Source organism: Oryza sativa, chromosome 7 (genome assembly GCF_034140825.1).
Source record: "Oryza sativa Japonica Group chromosome 7, ASM3414082v1".
NCBI classification, from domain to species: Eukaryota; Viridiplantae; Streptophyta; class Magnoliopsida; order Poales; family Poaceae; genus Oryza; species Oryza sativa.
This window is the reverse complement of record NC_089041.1, coordinates 22,597,430-22,617,937: the sequence shown is the minus strand read 5'-3', so window position 1 is coordinate 22,617,937 and position 20,508 is coordinate 22,597,430. Positions and strand designations below refer to the sequence as shown.

Genomic DNA, 20,508 nt, shown 5'->3' with positions numbered 1-20,508 from the left:
AGGCTGCGGCTACATACAAGAATCAGGAACCTAATCTTCTGTCGAAGGAAGAGCTAAGATCTTAGGTATAGTTTGGGCCAGAGTAACAACAAACAGCTCAGCACCTCAATTCCATAACAAGTTGTGCAGCGTGTGATACATGAAAAATACACATGCAACCAGCTTCAAGTGGCGTGTGTGTGTGAGTGTGTGACCATCCTGGTTTGTTCGGGGGAAAAAAAATTAAAATGTGGGCAAGTGTGTGTAGCACTATATAGCCATGTCACTGTCACCCTAACCTAGCAGGTACAATAGCAGGCTATAAGCTAGCTATAAACATATTTTGAAGAGAGATAAAAACAGCGGGCTACAGATCTGTAATCGGTTACAGATCTGTAACCAGCTACAGTACAGACTCTAAGACGTAATGTGTGTATGACAGGTGGGACCAGGTATTAATAGTATAATAAGTAACTATTGTATGAATTGGTTATTACATTGGCTATAGATGATTTGAAGTTAGTAGTGGGCTATACTATATATTAATCTCTCATTGGGACCGAGAGATCCCCTAGACGCTAGGAAAAGCAAGCGAGGAAAGCAAGAAATGACTCAAAGGAGACGGTAGCATGCCATGCCTACCCCAACACACGAACATGCATGGCAGAAGAAGGAAGAGCTAATCTTGCAATTGCAGCGGATTCGGACCCCCCCTGCCTCTGTGCCTCGCCCACCCGCTGCTTTGCCCCGTTTTTTTTTTTTCGCTTTTCCGCGCGCGCAACGCAACCGGCGGTGCAGCCTTTCGTACCGGGCGATTTTGCCGGCCGGTGCTCCGTTTTCCTGTGGCCGCGCGCCGCACGCCGGCTAGTACGGCCATCGAGCTCCCTGCCTGCCCTGCCCACGCCGTTTGACCTGTTGTCTTTGAGGCTCTTTGACATTGGTCCGTGATATTCAAGGGGGGTAATTACTGCCTCGGATGATGGAAAATGCTTGATCGCAAGGCATCTCACATGGTCACTCTTCACAGGAGAGAGAAAAGTACAATGAACTGGGAAGTAAAGAGTTCTAATACTACAGTGGCTAGTTAGTATCAAGGTTTGCAAAATCGTATGGTTACTACGTGCGATAATCTTCTCAGTTGCTGAAACCACGATAACAGTGTGGTTACCGCGATAATCACCATACCATGTGGTGACGGTAATTTCACCCAAAACGGTTTGGTGAACCCTGGTTAGTACCCCTTCGCACGATAATATAGAAGTTATTAACAAATTAGATACATCTCTTGTTTAGATTAGTTATACTATGATATGCACTAAGTTTAGTATACTATACTATAGATGAATGACCTAACTACTCCTTTCATCAAAAAATATAAGAATCTAATATCAGATGATATATTTTTATACTATATAACAGGAGTTTTTATATTTTAGACTAGAACTCTAAAATTGATGAGTGAATTGTCACTTTCTATAGATTGCAACAAAATGAGTACTCACCGTATCAGCTTCTTGTGAGTACTCCTGGTCTACTCCATTGCGTGTGGCTTGTCTGATTCTCTCTTCTTCCGTTCTTCTCTATGATTTCTATATAAAAACCCGGCTTGGCGGGGGGTGGCTTTAACTGCCCCACTTCTCCCGCCATAAATGGCCACCACCACCTCCTCCTCCTCCTCCTCGTCTCCCCCTCCGCCGCCGCAGGACCTCGCCGGCGGCGAGCAGCGGCAGCACCACCCGCTCCTCGCGGCCGCCGCCGCCGCCTCCCTCCTCGCCTTCCTCTATCTCCCGCGGCCGCTCCTCCCGCTCCTCCTCTCCCCCGCCTCCCTCTCCTCCCTCCTCGTCCTCCTCTCCCTCCTCCGCCTCGGCTCCCCGCCGCCTCCCCCCGCGGAGGCCACCCCTCCTCCTCCTCCTCCTCCTCCTCCGCCCGAGCGAGCCGTCCCGGAGGCCGCCGATACTCCTCCTCCCCCACCGCCGCCGACGGCGCCGACGCCGACGCCGCCCGAGCTCCCGAGCGTGTTCGTGGAGACGGAGTTCGCGTCGTCGTGGGCGGCGAAAGGGCGCGCGCTGGAGGTGATCCACGAGGAGTTCGAGGCGGAGTGGGGGCCGGAGGAGATGGGCCTCACGTGGACCTCCGACTCCGACTCGGACAGCTACAGCGGCAGCGACGACGACGTCGACGACTACCGCGACGGCGACGGGATGATCGAGATCGAGCTGGAGGAGGACAACCTCATCGAGATCGACATCTCCAAGTGCCGGTGATGATGGATTGCTTACCTATTTTGCCCGGACAATCTTATTATCAGGTCTTCTTCTCTTTTTTTTTCCTTGGGGATTTCTTGGTCCTTTGGGTTTGGTAATTTGATTTCTGACAAACAAATTAAAAAAAGTGTGCTGATTCGGCGTGTGAATTGGAGTTCTTGAAGTTAATTAGACGGCTTGAATTACTGGATTGCTGCAATGTACATATAGGATGGCGAGATACTGAGAGTGGGAAGAAAAAAAATGTTTGTTTGGTTCATCTGAGATTATGATAACTTCAGAATTCAGATCCTACTTCAGTAAGTACTTCTTGTGCTATGTTCGTCACTTGAAATCAAGTCTTGATGATTGCATTTGTCCCCCATTTTATCTGTGAAACCAAGCACTGTGACCCATTTTTTTTTTCATGATGCAATCTTTGAGTCCCACTTAACATTACAAGATTGGAATCCCTTTTTCTCTGAGAAAGTTGTAATGTCTGCAGCAAATTTATAGACTGATTTTGCAATTGTTCGGAGTCTTGATGATGCTGCGTCGATCCCATCTGGAGAAAAAGAGCCCCAGAAATTATTCGTGACTGATTGCATTTGTGGTAGCCTACTTGGTAGGTGGATGTATTGGCGTGGAAGTTGGCTTGCCACATTTGTTCAGACTTCATAACCCAATGCTACACAGTCATCGACCTACTAGCAGGAGTATGTGCATGCCCCTTCTGCAGAATCCAGCTCGAGAAGCAGCTGATGGGAATTCGGCTTCTGAATTCTAGGTTCATTTTCTAGATTGTATCTGTAGCTTCTTAGAATCTAGCTGCACTAATTGCCTGATTAGAGAAGCTTTTGATTATGAAAGAATTTGCTTCTACCAGAAGCTCTCCAAACAGGCACAAAAGCAGACAAGCAGTTGGTTGCATAGTAATTTTTGTTTTTCAGTTTATTTTTGGCTTCTACTTAATACTGCTGTACTACCTTCATTTTAAAATATAGCTATTTCTAGCACAGTGTCTTGTCTCAAAATAAAGCTATTTCTTCACCTACCTTCTTCTCTTAACCAATCACAACCATTCTTCTTCACCTACTTTCTCTTTTCAACCAGTCACATAATTTCTCCAATCATTCTTACTTACTTTTGTCAACCTTAAAAATGGCTATATTTTAGGACTGAGGAAGTAAAATATTGCCATTTCGCATAGTTTCAGCTTTCTGTCGTTCTGCGGTGAACTTGAAGTTTCTGCTTTCTGTCATTTCTGTGGTGAATTCGAAGTAAAATTTGAGTCAAACAGGTCTTTCTCTTTCGTTGTATCTAGCATCCTCACAACCTAGCACAGGATGCATTGCTTTGATGCGCTGTTTTTGTGGAAGAATCTGAAGCTCAAGCATACCGAACCGACAGCTAAAGATCAAGCGCCGTCCCTGTCAAGCCGCACATGAGCATGCACTGCATCGATTCAGCGACCCTTGATCTCGACGGCATCCAAAAATTCAGATATTTCTTTTGGCAGCATATCCGCATAGAATTTCGTAGGTACAGCAGCTGCGCATATCCTGTGTCACACCTAACTGGATTCTTGTCACTGACTGCATAAACAGCGTCCTCTTGTCGAGTACTTCCTCTCTTTTATATTATAAGATGTTTTTTTTTCTGAATATATTTATGCATGGATACATATATATGCTTTGTATATATGTTTAAATTTATACAGATGTTAATAAATTTAGATGAGGGATGAAGGGATCAAAATATCTTATAGTGTGGATCGGAGGGAGTAGGAGTACATGCATTATAGACTTTCACAATGATCTGTGCAGAAAAAGAGAATGGAAAAAGTGAGATTGGAACATGGCAGTGAGCTTGCAGCTTGGCCCCGGTTGGAGGTTGGGTGGTCCGTGGTTAGGTCCACCGTCCACCGAACTGCTTCGCCTGATTCGGAGATTGGGCCTCCATGTCAGGTTTTGGCCCATGAGATGTTTTGCCTCGGTTGGTGGGTTCAGGCATTCAGCCCATTTTTGGTGTTGGATGCTACTACTACATTAAGGAATAAGTTCACTTTGACTCTCTTAAATGTGACCCGAATCTAATTCATAACCCTAAACCGCAAAACCAGATATCTTGACCCCTAAACTGTTAAAACCGGTGCAATTTGACTCCCTCAGCGGTTTTGGAGGGTTGTTTTGCTGACGTGGCGCCTACATAGCGATATTGACTGAGTCTTTGTTCCACGTGGCAATTACGTGGTATTAGAATTAAAAAAATATGTGGGACCCATTAGTCATTCACACAATAAAAAATTAAGCCTACTGACATATGGGACCTCCCCTGTCTCCTTCCTTCTTCCTCCTGCCTCTCTCCCTTCTCTCTCTCCCCCAATGCGCTGCAGCGCCTCGCCGCATCCGTGCTCGTCGTCGGCGCCAGCCTCGCCGCACCTCCTGCCAGCTGCTCCGCTTCGGCATCCGCGTGCTCATCCTAGAGGGTCGCGCCCGCCCAGGCGGCCACGTACTACTTTACCAAAAGTTTAGTTTCCAATCTAGTACTGTACTGATGACTGAATTTATCATCCTTGAGCCTGTATTATTCTACCCCTGAATTGTACTGTATGAGACTGTCAGTCACTCTGGTTATATTACAGTTTTTCGTTCTTTTTATTTGAAAGGTTTTGTATGACAGATTTTAGAGGCCATGTCTGAATATCTGCACCTATTTCCAGCAGACTCTTCAATGCCACGGGGTTCAGAATCTTCGGTTCGCATTTCCATCACACGGGAGAAGAGCAGAGCACGGTGCAGTGATGAGCTGCAGAAGCGTCGTCGTCGGCTTCGGCTGTACAGCACGGTGGCGCACCGGCGTTGGTGGCCAGCGGCGGTGGCCCGGTGTGAATATCGTGCGCCGCGTCGTCGAGCGGCTGACGCTGTCAGCTTTGCACAGCCGACAGTTTTGTCTCGTTTGCTTTTACTGCATTTTTTGTCGCGGTTCTGCACTGACAAGTCTGAAGTCTAGAACAGGGGGTGTTTGGGAGAGAGGATCATAAGTCTTATGGGAGGGACTTATGTATAGCCGCCCAAACACCCCCTAATTTTAGCATGGGTCTATCCTGAACACTGTGTTAGGTCTTTTCTTAGTTCCTAACTTTTATCTTTAAACTTTTAACTTTTCCATCACATTAAACTTTTCTACACATATAAACTTCTAATTTTTCCGCCACATCGTTCCAATTTCATCAAACTTTCAATTTTGGCGTGGAACTAAACAAAGACTTAGGCTGTATTTAGTTCCACGCTAAAATTAGAAGTTTGACTAAAATTGAAAGTTTATGTGTGTAGAAAAGTTTTGATGTGATGAAAAAGTTAGAAGTTTGAAAAAAAAAGTTGATAACTAAACCAGGCCATAGTGTGTCTCAAAGCTCAGAGGAAGTGCTACCAGAAACTGGAGTTGATCGCTTGATCGTTCATGGCGGAGTCAGATATGGTGTACTTCTTGCATATTACGGCCAAATTATCATGCCGTGGCAGGATGTCATTTTCAGAACAAATCCTCGACAACTTTTTAGCAGCATCCAAACTGAATTCCCTTTGAGGAAGATGGGAGTTATTTCCCCTTCGAATTTTCAGCTTTTCATCGCATCAACTACAATTCACGTGGAAAGAGGATCTGCCCTTTCTTTGCAAAATGTTGGGTTGCGTCAGATACAAGGATGAAGGATTCTTACGAAAGTTGAAGGGGAAATAATTCCATCTCTTAAAGAGAAAATACTCTTGTTTTTCCATGCTATAAAATAAAATAAAGTAAAATAAAAAATATGAATTATTTTTACAACATACTCCCTCCGTCAAAAAAAAAAAAAAGGCAAACCCTGGATTTCTGTATTCAACTTTGACTGTCCGTCTTATATGAAATTTTTTTATAATTCGTATTTTCATTGTTGTTAGATGATAAAATATGATTAATATTTTATGCGTGACTTGTCTTTTAAATTTTTTTTCACAATTTTTTTAAATAAGACGGACGGTCAAACGTTGGGCATGGAAACCAGGGTTTGTCTTTTTTTTTTACGGAGGGAGTAGATTAATATGTAATATATCGCTTCACAACAAACAAGTTCAAATTTGATATTTATAAATTATAAAAAATAAGCATGTATTTGTTTTCGTATAACTTGTATATATTGAATTTATGTTATATATTGGTCCATCTTATTATTCTTTTTAGATTTTTTAGACTATCTATTACATACTAAAAGTCCATTAAACTTCCTATAAACACTCTCATACCGCCAAGTGGCACCCTATAAACGCTCTCAAGTTGTCAAGTGGCACTCTAATAAATAAAAATCCAACCATCTATTGTTTGGATGGTTAGATCTATTTTGTAAAAAAAAACATCTGAAACCAACATATACGGTACCAACGTACAAACGTACGTATCTACTGTACTGTACGTACTTCCCTTCTGTCTTTCCTTTGTTATTTTCTATTTTATGAGAAACTAAAATCAAAATTATTCTTATAGGCAAAAAAAATTACAATTAGACCAACTACTAGGTCTAGCAGCCCTCCCTCCGTCACTTTAAATATCCTACGAACGCTTTTAAATCGCTACGTGGTGCTATTAAATTAGAGAAAGTATTAAAAAATCTTAAAAAATACAAAGAAGCCAACATCCAATTTCTACTTAAATTGATGGATTTAGGTTGTTAGATTTTTTTAATAAAAAATCCCAAACCTCTCTCTCCACCCCCTTGCAGTGTTAAAAACCATTACACATTTTATAAACACCTTTAACTACTATATTTAACATACTTAAATTAAATAAAATCTTAGAAATTTCAAAAAAAGACTATTATATACTAAAAGTTCATTAAATATCCTATAAATACTCCTAAGCCACCAAGTGGCACCTTACAAACGCTCCTAAGTTATCAAGTGGCACTCTAATTTGACCATCGTTTTTTTATTTAAATCAGTGATCTGTTATTTTATTTTAGAAGGTTAGATTTTTTTTTTCTAAAAAAAAAAGCACACATCCGGATCCTCCCCATCACGAAGGTCCCAACAAGCTATCTTCATGACAAATTAAAATCAAAATTATTTTTACATTAAGAAAACCACAAATAGAGCTCCACCGATTAGGTCTAGCAACTCTCGCTTTGTCACTCTAAACATACTACAAATGCTACTAAGCTGCTGCATGGTACTACTAAATTAAAGAAAATACTAGAAAATCCTAAAAACACACAAAGCATTCTGTATCTATTTGTTAATTTTCTAATAAGAAGACAACCCAAACCTTCCTCCCTCCCTCCCATCCTCATGCGGTGTTAAAATTTATCAAACATCTTATAAATGCTTCTAATCTGCTATATGACGTTCTTAAATTAAAGAAAAATCTTAGAAATTTCGGAGAAAAAAATATTCCAACAATCGAATTTGACATAAATCGATGGACACATAATTTTAGGTCATTAGATATATTTTTTTAAAAAGAACACCCTAAACCTCCTTCGCTCCCTCCTTTTCAGCATACGGTGTTAAAAGTTCATTACACATCTTCTATATGCTCTTAAGAAAACAAAACATCCAACCATCGGTTTCGACATAAACATCTGACACATTATTTTAGGTTGTTACATTAATTATTTAGAAAACGTCCCAAACCTCCCTCCCTACCTGTGTACAACGTGCACCATTCTTCTCTCTATTTTTATCTCCTTGACAATTAAAATTATCCATATGGGCCAAAAAAACACAAATGGACCTCCATCTATTACTTATATCCCGTTAGGCATCTAACCACTTTGTACCAACTTAATTAATTTCTCTTAACATGCATATGAAGGCTACGAACCTATACAAATTGACCTTGATACTTTTAAAATAGTCTTTTTAGGAGATAAATAAATACTTTTAAGAGAGATGATCATAGTGTCCGAATTACACATATGATCTATGAAGTCACTAATCATAGCAGGTATTTATCTAGCAATATAGACAACATGTTGGAAAGTGTGGTTGGTTGAACATAGCATGTGGGTTGTACCTAGAAATCTTAACAGCGGAACAACCTTGCAGTGGCCTTAGCAATAAATCAAGTCAGTTCCTTATAGGAATTAAAGACCATGTCCATTTTTTTTATTTTTTTGTTAAACTTGCTGCAGTACATTGTAAAGTTTTGACGTAGAACAATCTAGAAACATATGTTTGTTATAAGACAATCCACTTTGATCAGCTAAAGATACTATGACCATTACTTCAATATTTCATGAGAGAAAATTTAGAACGTATGTCTTTACCCCCATGCCAAGTTATATGCACTAATATTTTCGTCCCAAATTGGAAAGATCAAATCATTTCAAGGATAATTCATAGAATGAAAGTATCCAAAATAAAAAATAAAAATGGACATAAAATAAATTGAAAATTGAACAAATGTCGCTGGATTTAAAACCCATATTTAATAAAAAAATTCAAACATTTTACAAGGACCGTGAGAATGAAAAAAATATATATAATTTTAAAATACAATCAAACAAAAAAATATTATTCGATTTCTTTTGGGGTTGTAAGATATCCTTCTGACGAGTTAAAATACCCTAAATTTTCTCATAGAAATCACCTCCAATGTTTCGACACAATATTTTCTCATCAATTCAAAACCGCATGATCTCAAGTAATTTTATTTTAGAATTTATATATAGCAAGGATAATTATAAAAAGAATAACCAGTGTCCAAAGCACACAAAATAAGTTTAATTTTAGTTTCCACACGCACAAAAATATTCGTAATAAAATTTTTCTCACATTATATAAGAAGGTGCCCGCGCATGTGCGCGGGCTACCATTCTAGTTTAAATAACAGGTGCAAAATGAAGAGATATCCCTTAAGGAATGGAAATTCACTATTCACCTCCAAAATTGTAGCATGTATATATATTCTTATTTATCTCCGTCGTTAAAAAAAAAACGACTTGTGGGAATGGTTCTGGACAAGAGACGGAGGTAGTATGTGTTTTGAGTTGTGATTCTCTCTATGCATGTGCACTTGAATTCAGAATTGTCTCATGTGTATCTTTCTTTGTTTTTGTCTGAACAAGCAATTGCATCAGGACATTGTAAGGCATTTCCAATTTTTCTGTCTAATGTTTTCTGCTAGATGATTTGTACTCTCAAACCTAAAAAATATTCTTGGCTTCATCCATTCGTCTGCCTCGCTTTCTTGAGTGCATACCGATCTTGTGTTGGGATTGAAGCAGAGCATGTGAAATGGCCTTGATGCAACAAGTTAATCACTTTTCTATTGCCAAATGTACCAGGTACTTGATTGAACTCCTTGGGCTGTTTATTGGCTGTGAAGAAATCATCAAAACAGCCCACTACAGTTTATTTAAAACTTATATAACCCTGCTTATAGTTCACGGTAGCATCACTTGGACCCCAAAGATCCTGTGCACAATTAATATTGTTCTAAGAACAGTGTGGCCTAGGTTTCATCAATTTCGGATCTCGATTATTCATTCTATTCCATGATCTTGCTTCATGATCTGGCATGTTGTCACCAAGAATATTATCTTTTTTTCAACTGCAATAAAGTAATAGCTAAACAAGCAATCTGAATTAAAAAAGTTATTGACATTTATCTACGTATTACAGTATTATCTACGTATTTAGCAACAGATAAGAAAATCTTTAGAAATTATCATGTTAATTGGAGGAAAAGAAAAATATCAACATGGTTGATTGTGGCAGCACTCATAGCCGCATTATATTGATTTATTATAAATTATAGTAACTCAGTTACTTCATATACAAAAGTAAACTTATTTTATAATGGAGGTAGTTATTGTTATAGAATTGTACAACAATATGTTTGAAACAACTATATAGCAATAAACAACCCATGAACCGAGCGTAACTCAATTGATTAGATTCCTTCACTTCCTTGTGATAGAACCTACTCATCCGGATTCAAGTCCTAAGCTGACATGCATGGGTGCTTATATTTTATATTTAAGGCTAATTATTCTTTCAAAGAAGATAATGTACCCATTGACATCAAGACACCTATGGCGACTTCATCAATATAAGATATGCTAGTTAGAGCTTCTAAAAAAATATTAATACTCATGTGAAGAAATAATATAGATCTTTTATTTTTGGAAAACACTAAAGGATGGAGCTAGTCCCTGTGACCACGCGTGGTATGCGTAACTGCGCGAGGCGCGCAGCCAACACTCCTCCCCGATAACGAGCTTGTTCGCACCAGGAACGGCACAAGTGACGGTGGTATGGGAGCAGATGTCACGAAGAGGTCCTTCTACGTGCCGAGGTGGTGGACCTCAAGCTGCCCTATCTCCTCTCCCCCTCTTAACTCAGGTCTGACACCAATGGGTATCAGTTGGTACCGATTGATCTGCTTGGTACTAACAAGTACCAGATCTGGCATCGATGAGTACCAGATATGACACGTATATAGGATCATCATGTCCGGATGGAATGACATTGCTATAGCGGTCTCTTTTTTCTTTGTTTTGAGAAACGTCAAGGGGTCTTCTGGCTAACTCTACAAGGTGGTGTGCTAGATGATCTGGGTTCAAAGCCTCACCCCTTCTAATTATTTGATATTAAGTCCTTCCCTAATATTCGTGTCTTTTATAGCGGTCTCTTTTTTTTCTCTTTACTCTGATTGATGATATATAAACAGCCAACTCAATTACTAGTAGTAAATGGACCCTTGTGAATTCCGATCAATTCTACTACCATTTCTACCTGTAGTAGTACTCGCTTGACAATCCTCGATAAGGCACAAGTCTCCGATCCTTAACTTGAACTAGCAACACTAATGAAAAGTTGGATAGAGTGCTAAACTGCTAATGAACACTAAAGATGGTTCATAATCCATTGGTTCGAAAGACGCATGGTTCATTGGATCATGAAGCAGCCAGGGACAATCTGCGACAACTCAAGTATGTATGAATGCATGATGGATCAATGGTTGGTGGCTGTTTGCTTTCAGTTGGTTAAATGAAGCTAACAAACACTCTCCATAAGTTTGCCAATAATGTTTTTGCTAAACTTCAGCAGTACTGGCCCAACTATGTCGATCTGTCTCTCTTGGCTTTTCATAGTGAAAGGCAGCTACCACACAATCTTACTAAAGATGGTAAAAGCAATGCAAGGATCAGATTTGAGTAACACCCTTGTGTTACTTTGGATTACATGCCTTTTTCTTAACCTATTCTTGAGTAATTAATAGGGACCATTGGATGGCATCAACTGTCAAAGTTTGTCCTTTCTAATCATGGTTGTTTCAGCATTAACTGCATTACATCTTTAGACATTTCTAGCAGTGTTGTGACAAAAGCATTGAGCCACTCAAAGCACCTACAGAAGCAGGCCCTAGGTTTGACAATTAGAGGCCAAAATCTTTTCCGATGATCCATGTCAATTCAAGTCAATGCATTCCAGCAATTCAGCAGGAGATATTGGCTTACAAACTTTATTCTTCTCAAGAAAGTGGAGCCTTTTCTTGTTCATGAACAAACTTTTGATACTGCATTCTAGTATGACTTAGCCTTTTTCTTTTTCTTGATCTTCTTTTCTTCTTCCTAAACATTAATTTACTAGCGACATTGGTACTTTGTCACATGCAACTACTTTTCTTGGGACCAAAAAACTTTAGGTGTGCACTTTGTAAGCCACTAGCTATGATGAGAATTGAAGAGTAAATTCAGCAATCACGTGTTGCAAGTAAATCACTCTCTTTTCCACTCCACCTTACACTGCCTTGTCCATTTGTCCAAACCATGTAATGGTAGTACTACGTATTTGTAGAAGTATTAATCCAAGATTCTGAAGATAAAACAGTGTCGGCTAGAATTTGATGGTCTTCTGTTTCCTGGCCAATTTCCAGTGGTCCCATTCTGAACTTGATTTATTTTTCTATATGGAGATATGGCCTCTTATCCTTCTAAAGGGCAGAACAGTACTAGTATATCATTTCAAGCATACGTGACCACTACAATTGCAATTGGAAGAAACAATTATTGATTTTATCACTAATATTCTGCATGTCTACAGTTGCAGTCATGTGGAAGAGGGGAGAACCCCAGCTTGTATGGGCTCATAGAATCCAACAAGAAGAATCGACTGTGACAGTGCAAAATCATGACGAGCTGGACTCATTTCTGCTCTCTGATGGAATGTTTTGATCTTCAGTTCGCTACAGCTTCAGAAATCACAGTGACCTGGGCATGCATGATGCATGAACACTGAACTGAAACCAATTGGCTAGCTACTAGTTATTTGCCTCACATGACTGAAAATTCTTCAGATCTTCAGAAAGAAGAAAAAGAAAGGGCCTTTTTCTTCTCAGCAAGGGCAAGCCTCCTGTGTGCTTCGTGTGATCTTTGCCATGCAAATGAGCAAATTTTTGTTCATCTTTTCTTCTTCTACTCTCTTTCTTCCTTCACATCCACCCTATCCATGCTACCTAAAGTATACTAAAGTTAGCTTCTCTCGTGAGAGACAGCACAGCTAGCCCCCATGGGAGGTGCAGCCAAATGAAGAGCTCACATGGGCGCCAAAAAGGACAAGCTAAGCTACCACCCTGATGGATTCCCAACGCCGAGATGAGGAGATTGATATGAAATGTTGTTCTAGAATATATGTTTGCAAGCTCACCGATGAATCCTCCAGTCACTTGGCCTCTTTGGCATCGAGTGGCATGCAGCTTCAGGCTTCAGAAGTTTCAGATTTTCAGTGCACATTTGCATGCTTGCTCAGTGGCTCATGATTCCTGTGACTGAGGCCTGGGCTGTGCTCCTGTTGACCTGTGACACTATTTGATCGCCTTTGCCATGATGCCCATTCGGTGGTGAGTAAACTGGATGAACCTGTGCCCTACTTGCTAGCTGCATCTGAAATTACTACATCCAAGCTGTAAATTGTAATGATGTTACGCTTTTTCCCGTGATCTTGCATGCAGGGTTTGGGTTTTTTTTAGTTGTTTGTTGACACATGGGAGAATGATTGTAGGGGGTGGATTGTGTTATTATACATCACTTGACTAAAATAAATCAACTGAACTATTACTTACAAGTGGATCTTACAGTAGGTTCGGCTCATGTGAAGAGTTTTCTCTATCGCCAGCTTTCTCCATTGTCTCGTCGTTTATCTATTAAAAAAGGAATTGCTAAATAGCATTTTACAGAAAATCTTGTAAATTTCTGACCTTATGATTGCTTCACGTTTTGTGCATCGGCGACCTCTGCAACTCCTCCAATTCTGACGATGAGTTAGGGTTTAGGGTCTCGGGTTGGGGTGAGGGAGGGAGATAGGGGCTAGGCTTAGAGCGATGACCGTGGGAGGCGACGGCCCAGCGGCGGGTGATGGATATGGGCGGGTGGCAAGGCGTCGGCGATGGTGCCGAAGCCTCAGGGATGTAAAAGGGCGGCAGGGCGCCGTTGGTGGTGAGGCAAAGCAAAACTTGTAATGAGGAGGCGGATCGGGTAATGGGGATTCACATGTCTTGAGGAAGGGAGGATGGGGGAGGGGGAAGGGTGCTCACTAGCACCGTTGATACCCTCCAGGCTCTGGCCAACCGAGAGGCGGCATGGTGGGGCGGTGGTGACGGCAGCCGAGAGTATCTAGCAAGTAGCACTCGATCCCAATTCATCATGGCCATGCTGGATAGCTGAAGCGAGGAGGGGTAGGCTTAGGTTTAATGTGTATTGCACGAATCTTTAAATTATTCGATGGTTCAAAATTCGAATATTTTTAGTCGGGTTTTATGTCAAATACCATACCATAATAATGACGGTCCCTCAAAAAAAAATGTCATTGTTTGGCTGAATTTGCATTCGTACTTGCTACTAGTGCTCATTGGAGAAGCCATGTCCTAGATCGGATTAATTCAAGTTTTTAAGCAAAGGTTAAGTACAAATTTAAGGTATCTCCAGCATTGTATTCCTGCAGGTGTTATTGCACTAGATCTTTGAAGCAAAGGATTAGTTGGGCCTTGGTTCCCCGTAACTCTCTCAGCACAGCCGTAGGGTCAGGAGTCTTCAAATTTATCATTTAAAGTTTATTTGTATGTCTATTTCATTTTTACATGTTTTGACTGACGATAAAAGATAATAATTCACACTTCAACATACTCTTCCAATTATCCGTGAGCATGGGCTCGCTCAGGCCTTAGAACAACATACGATTGGTGGCTATAATAATTTTCCGTGTTTAGATTTCTAAGTTGGAATTCAAATTAAACTTGAAACCTCTTAGCATTGTAGCATGTTGAAATGTATACACCATGCTAGAATTCAAATTCGAACTCTGAAATATAAACGACTCTTGTTAATTAAAGTTAGTGGGGGTAAAGTAACTTAGAGTACTATGTACACAAGCAAGATGAGTAAATGACCTGTATTGGATAAAAAAAGTTTGGGACAACGTACTAGGGACCTAACACAGTACATGTGTGTACACCCATTTCTTTCTCTCTTTTTTTGCCAAAGAAAGGTAGATAGATGCAAATGTGAGATGAAGACTTAGAGTAATTTATTTTAAGAAAAAACTATAAATATCTTGACAAAACTATCATAAAACTATAGACTATAAGCCATGATACTTTAAATTTAAATTACACATTTAACTTTACATGTATCATGAAACTATCTTTAAGCCATGGTATATAGCAAATAAACATATTTATCACATAGCGTGGTAAAATTGGTGGCAAAAAAACCTGTTCATCCGGAGAATGTTGACTATTTTGATAAAGTTGGGGAGCTTGAAATTAACAAAAGTAAAGTAAAATACTTAACTTTTCATACTGCTAATATTGCCTTCATAGTAAATTGATCAATCATTTGTTATGCAATAAAAACTATACGTTACAAGGCAAATAGAATATATACTCCCTCCGTCCCATAATGTATAGCACGAGATCCTAGGACTATAGGATGTGATTATACCTATCCTAGAACTACGAATCTGACATGCCTCATGTCCAGATTCATAGTCCTAGAATAAAATCTCATCTTAGATTGCTATATTATAGGACGGAGGGAGTATTAGATATGTTATGAGTATATAAGAAATATAAGTATGATACCACGGTCTTTTTATAAAAAACAAATCTCCCCATAACAAGGCTACTGTGCTGATCGGCGCTAAGACAGAATATTAGCGTTGTGACATTAACATAGACAACTATTTTTGTGCTTTTTCACCTGCCAATTACCAAACAAGTACGTACTCCCTCCGTTTTAAAATGTTTGACACCGTTGATTTTTTTAGCACATGTTTCACCGTTCGTCTTATTAAAAAAAATTATGAAATATGCAAAACTATATGTATACATAAAAGTATATTTAACAATGAATCAAATGATATGAAAAGAAAAAATAATTACTTAAATTTTTTGAATAAGATGAATGGTCAAACATATGCTAAAAAGTTAACGGTGTCAAACATTTTGAAACGGAGCGAGTATATAGTACTACCACAGTACTACAACCAAAATCAATCCTTCAGATCATTTTACCACCGTCCGTTCATAACACCCATGGCTTTGGCACCACACGACACAATCTGCGTACGCGCAGCATTTTTTCGGGTGTGTCACGCGATCTGTACCCGAGGCGGCGAGCCACGCCAAGCGCAGCGCGCGTCCCGCCACGCCACCCCACTGTTTCATTCCCTCGTGGCGCGCTTCCTTCTTCTCCCGCGCCCGGCGCCCGCACCGAACCAAACCTCGCCGATCCCCAGGTCAGCCTCCTCCTCCTTCGTCCTCACTCCACTCGCACGCTGGCGCATCTCCCCACGACGGTGGGCGCCACCGCCCACCTCCATTAACCCACCACCACCACCATTGCCAGTTACAGCTATCACACGTACTTATACCTCCGCCGCTTCTTCCTCTTCCCTCCCATTTCGCGCATTTGCAAGAATGCGTCGTTGAGCTTAGCGGGTGAGGTGGTCGGAGGCATGGGAGAAGAGGCGGCGACGGCGGCGGCGGCGGAGCGAGATGAGCAGGGGAGTGTCACGGCGGCGCTCGACGCCATTACCGGTTTGGTGTCTGCCTCCTTGGCCGCTTCGCTCTTCCCGTACAAGTGGCAGCTCATCAGGGACAGGCTCAACCGGCTCCACGCCGGCCTCGCCGACATAGCCACCGGCGGCGGTGAAGGCGGCGAGGGGCATGGGGCGTTGGCGGGGGTTCTTGGGGCGGTGGTGGAGACGGCGAGGGAGGCGTCGGAGCTGGTGCCGAGGAGCCAGGGGAGGCACTACGGGGGAGGGAAGCTGCGGCTGCGGAGCGACCTCGACGTCGTGGCGGGCACGCTCGACGCGCTCGTGGCGCGGGTGGACGAGGTGTACGCGTCGGGCGCGCTGACGCGGGCGCGGGCGCTCGTCGTGTCGAGGCCCTGCGCCGGCGCCAGCCGCGACGACGTGCGGTTCTACGTGCGGGACCTGTTCGCGAGGCTCAGGGTGGGCGGCGCCGAGATGCGGGGGGAGGCCGCCGCCGCGCTCGCCGAGGTGCTGCACGACGACGAGAAGTGCGTCCGCGTCGTCGTGTCCGACGTCGCCGACGGCGTCTGCGTCCTCGTCTGGCTGCTCGAGTGCCCCGACGCCTGCGTCCAGGAGGAGGTCCTGGAGGCCGTCTCCGTGATCGCCGGGTTTGAGGCTTACAGAGGCGACCTTGTCGTCGGCGGCGTCATCGCTCCGGTGATCCGTGTCCTCGACAGTGCCGGGGACAGGCCCTCGGCGAAGGAGCGGGCGGCGCGGTTGCTGTGCAAGCTCACCGAGAACTCCGACAACGCGTGGGCCGTCGCCGCGCACGGCGGCGTCACGGCATTGCTCAACGTCTGCGCCGACTACACCGCCAGCGGCGGCGAGCTCGTGTGCGCGGCTTGCCGTGTGCTGAGGAGCCTCGCCGGCGTCGACGAGATCAGAAAGTACATGGTGGCCGAGGCCGGCGCGGCTCCGGTGCTCGTGTCGCTCTGCCGGGGCGCCGCGGACGAGGCGGCGCAAATCCAGGCGATGGAGCTCCTCGCCGCCATCGCCTCCGGCGACAGCTCCGTCAGGGAGGCCGTGCTCCAGGAAGGCGCCGTCGAGTCCCTGGTCAGCGTGCTCGACCCGGCCTCCCCGCGCTCCTCCAAGGCGCGGGAGGTCGCGCTCCGCGCCATCGACGCGCTCTGCCTCTCCTCCCCACCCTTGACATCCCGGCTCGTCGCCGCCGGCTTCCTCGACCGCGTCCTCGTCTTCCTCCGCAGCGGCGACGCCACGCTGCAGCACTGCGCCCTGAAGGCGGCGCACCGGCTATGCCACGCCTCGGAGGACACCAAGAAGGCCATGGGCGACGCCGGGTTCATGCCGGAGCTCGTGAGCATCCTCCACGCCGCCAAGTCGCTCGAGGCGCGGGACATGGCGGCGGAGGCGCTCTGCGCCATGGTGTCCGTGCACCGCAACCGGAAGCGGTTCGTCCAGGAAGACCGCAACGTGGCGCAGGTACTGCAGCTGCTTGGCCCCGACGACGAGAAGCTCTCGCCGGCGAAGCGCTTCTTGCTCTCCACCCTGATGCACCTCAGCGACAGCACCTCCGGCCGCCGGAAGATCATGTCATCGGAGCATCTCAGGTAACCAACAAATCCTCAAACAAATTCTCGCCAAATTCCTCGTTTTCAAACACTAATGGTCATCAAATTGGGTCCGAAAATGGCAGGAATCTCGAGAGGCTAGCAGAGACGAACGTGACGGACGCCAAGAAGATCGTGAAGAAGCTTGGCGGGAGCAAGCTCAGGAACATCTTCCATGGCATCTGGAGCCTGCAGAAAGCTTGACGACGACAAGAACCAGCTCACCGCTAGTACTATACTACTGCTCGTATGGCCTTAGCTAACACACATGTTCGCCTCATGTTTTTTTGTAACCGTGAATGGACGAATCAATCCCAAGTGTATTCTACTACTCCACTCGATGATGAATTCTTGATACTCAGAGAACTCATCACTCATCCTCTGTGTATACTAGCTCATCTCATCCGTGTCAAATAAAAGTACAAAAAAAAAATCCATTCGAGAAAGCAATTTCATGCTGTGAATGGCATCTGCAATTCAAGAAAGTAATTTCTCATTATGCATAAGATGATGATTTTCCTGAGCATATTCCCTGCAGTATGATTTGAGGAGGGGGCAGGATGGGTCGTCATGAACTCGATTGATGATGGGAAAACCAAAACACTGTGGATGTAGGATGGCGAACTCGATCGATCATTCATTCAGAGCTTGCACAATTGCAGTTGTAGGGTCGACTCGGCGTTATGATCTTTTTTGCAGTACCACTGGGCACAGTGCCGATGCGTTATGATCTCAATAACTTGGCCGCTTTCTTCACCCAACATGCAGATATACTTATTGCACGCTTCATCGATCGGCATATGGCCTTCTTTTCTCTGACGAACTCCGTTGCCATATGCTCCTGAAGGCTGAACTGCAGCTTGTTAAGGCTGTGTTTAGATCCAAAGTTAGGATCCAAACTTCAGTCATTTTCCATCACATCAACCTGTCATACACACACAACTTTTCAGTCACATCATCTCCAATTTTAACCAAAATCTAAAGTTTGCGCTGAACTAAACACAGCCTAAATGTAACCGTAACCGAGTGTGTTGTGCTACTGCATTTCTGGTCAAAGGAAAGCAGGTTGCAGATTCCAGATTCCCTGCCTGATCTTGGAAGATGCTGCAAGCCTGCAATTCTGCAAGGCTTGATGAGTCATTTTCTATTGTTCCTTTATGCTGGCAAAAGGCAGGGAAGGAAACTGACGCGGTGAAGTGAAAGATCTTATCGTCAGTTTCTCTTCAGAATCCGAACTGTTCCAGGCTTCCAGCATTTATCGATTTATCGATTCGCTGAAGTAACCAATCCTTTTTTTTCTTGCGTTGCTCGTAGTTCGCTGTCAGGGACTAACTGAACGGATGAGACACAGTTAAGCACGTACTAGACCATCTCATTAGTATGATCGCTGCATTTCCCGGATCCTGTCCCCCTCTGAACCCAACATGTCAACTAAAAACACTGTAGTGGCATTCACTTGCTTCAAGCTTCGGACAAGATCATTCAGCATGACGGATGTGAGCCGAGATAGCAGCTGCCCAACCTCTTTAAACTTTTATCACATCGCTTCTGACATTATAGTGGTAGAGTGATGGACAAATGAAGCAAAGATACATGGCATATTTGTGTAGCCAAGACTCTTTTTTTTCTTCTTTTTTGACTGTGGTTAGTTTGTTCGTTGGTCATCAGTCAGATGAGCTACCTTTTCAAGCAGATAACACAAAGCGCGCTACCTTTTTTTTATGCAGCCATTACTAAGCAAAACAAAGAGGTTTAGTGTAGTAACAATGGGAACATCCTTGGTGAATGCTAATGGTAAACTAGACTGTCTTGTACTTTTCCATTGCCTCGTCAGTTGCATTGTGGCTTTGGTCCTGATGATAAGCAAGATGTCTCCCAAGGAAGTTGCATTTGAGGGGCCTTTTTCTGAAGCAACCAATATTGTTTTGTTTAAAACGTCAATGCAGGATTCTGTATGTGTTTTATGTATAGATTAACCACAAAAAAGATGTCATGGAAGACCGTGAGATGATTGTTGAGTTAGGTTGCCTACCTCATTGACAAGGTTATTTGCTGGAGTGTTTATTTTTCTTTTCTTGTCTTCTGTTTATGTCTGCTTTAGTCGCTTGACGACCTCAACGAAGACCAAAACTAGGATAATATAAAAGTCAGCGGTAGTTTGGCATTTGGGCTTGGAAAAATCAACCAGGTGTTTCACCTTAGAGAAGGACTTGTACTGTTGTGCAACGCGCCGTAATTATAAAATTTAAAAATATTACGATTCGCAATATCAGCGAAAGCGTTTGTAGTCCAACGGTTAGGATAATTGCCTTCCAAGCAATAGACCCGGGTTCGACTCCCGGCAAACGCAAATTTTTTGGCGGAATGGGCTAAAACCATTTTCCTTTCTGCAAAATGGGCCGGGATTTCAGCCCATTCAAACTAGGACTGAGTAGTTGGAAAAAGTACACGCTAGGTCCCTCAACTTATTAGCCAGATACAAAATCGTCCCTCAACCACAAAACCGGATATCCGGTGTCCCCAACTTACAAAACCGGTCACAATAGGTCCCTCGGCGGTTTTGTCCCACGTGGCGGTTGACTCAGCGTGGGCCCCCACATGTCAGTATGACATGTCATCTTCTCTATGTCCCCTCTTTTCTCGTCT

The 20,508-nt window shown here is 43.3% G+C and overlaps 2 protein-coding genes, 1 long non-coding RNA gene and 1 other non-coding gene across 5 annotated transcripts; 3 read left to right on the top strand and 1 right to left on the bottom strand.

The window, feature by feature from the left end:
- Positions 1–1,603: 1,603 nt before the first annotated feature.
- On the top strand, positions 1,604–3,238 carry LOC9270629 (uncharacterized). Its single transcript, XM_026027153.2, has 2 exons — positions 1,604–2,542; positions 2,728–3,238. Exon 1 carries the CDS (start codon positions 1,629–1,631, stop codon positions 2,241–2,243), a length of 615 nt encoding a protein of 204 aa, XP_025882938.1. The 5' UTR covers positions 1,604–1,628; the 3' UTR covers positions 2,244–2,542; positions 2,728–3,238.
- A 9,013-nt stretch (positions 3,239–12,251) lies between these two features.
- On the bottom strand, positions 12,252–13,873 carry LOC112939662 (uncharacterized). Its single transcript, XR_003243518.2, has 2 exons — positions 12,911–13,873; positions 12,252–12,719 (listed from the first exon to the last, which is right to left on the bottom strand). It is a non-coding gene; the product is annotated as an uncharacterized lncRNA (long non-coding RNA).
- A 2,043-nt stretch (positions 13,874–15,916) lies between these two features.
- LOC4343592 (ARM REPEAT PROTEIN INTERACTING WITH ABF2) lies at positions 15,917–18,312 on the top strand. Of its 2 annotated transcripts, none has more exons than XM_015789846.3 (2): positions 15,917–17,862; positions 17,949–18,312. In XM_015789846.3, the coding sequence occupies exons 1-2, from the start codon at positions 16,217–16,219 to the stop codon at positions 18,064–18,066; spliced, it is 1,764 nt and encodes a 587-aa protein (XP_015645332.1). In that variant the 5' UTR covers positions 15,917–16,216; the 3' UTR covers positions 18,067–18,312. The 2 variants fall into 2 exon arrangements, with proteins under 2 accessions (XP_015645332.1, XP_025882937.1); XM_026027152.2 differs by having other exon boundaries at positions 16,160–17,857.
- Positions 18,313–20,140: 1,828 nt separating this feature from the next.
- Positions 20,141–20,212, top strand: TRNAG-UCC (transfer RNA glycine (anticodon UCC)). Its single transcript has one exon. It is a non-coding gene; the product is annotated as a tRNA-Gly (tRNA).
- The last annotated feature ends 296 nt before the right edge of the window (positions 20,213–20,508 follow it).

Excerpts from the sequence above, each read along its gene's own strand:
- LOC9270629 (XM_026027153.2), top strand. The coding sequence starts at position 1,629 with ATGGCCACCACCACCTCCTCCTCCTCCTCCTCGTCTCCCCCTCCGCCG.
- LOC4343592 (XM_026027152.2), top strand. The coding sequence starts at position 16,217 with ATGGGAGAAGAGGCGGCGACGGCGGCGGCGGCGGAGCGAGATGAGCAG. Across the intron at positions 17,858-17,948 it reads AGATCATGTCATCGGAGCAT|GAATCTCGAGAGGCTAGCAG; the intron begins CTCAGGTAACCA and ends CGAAAATGGCAG.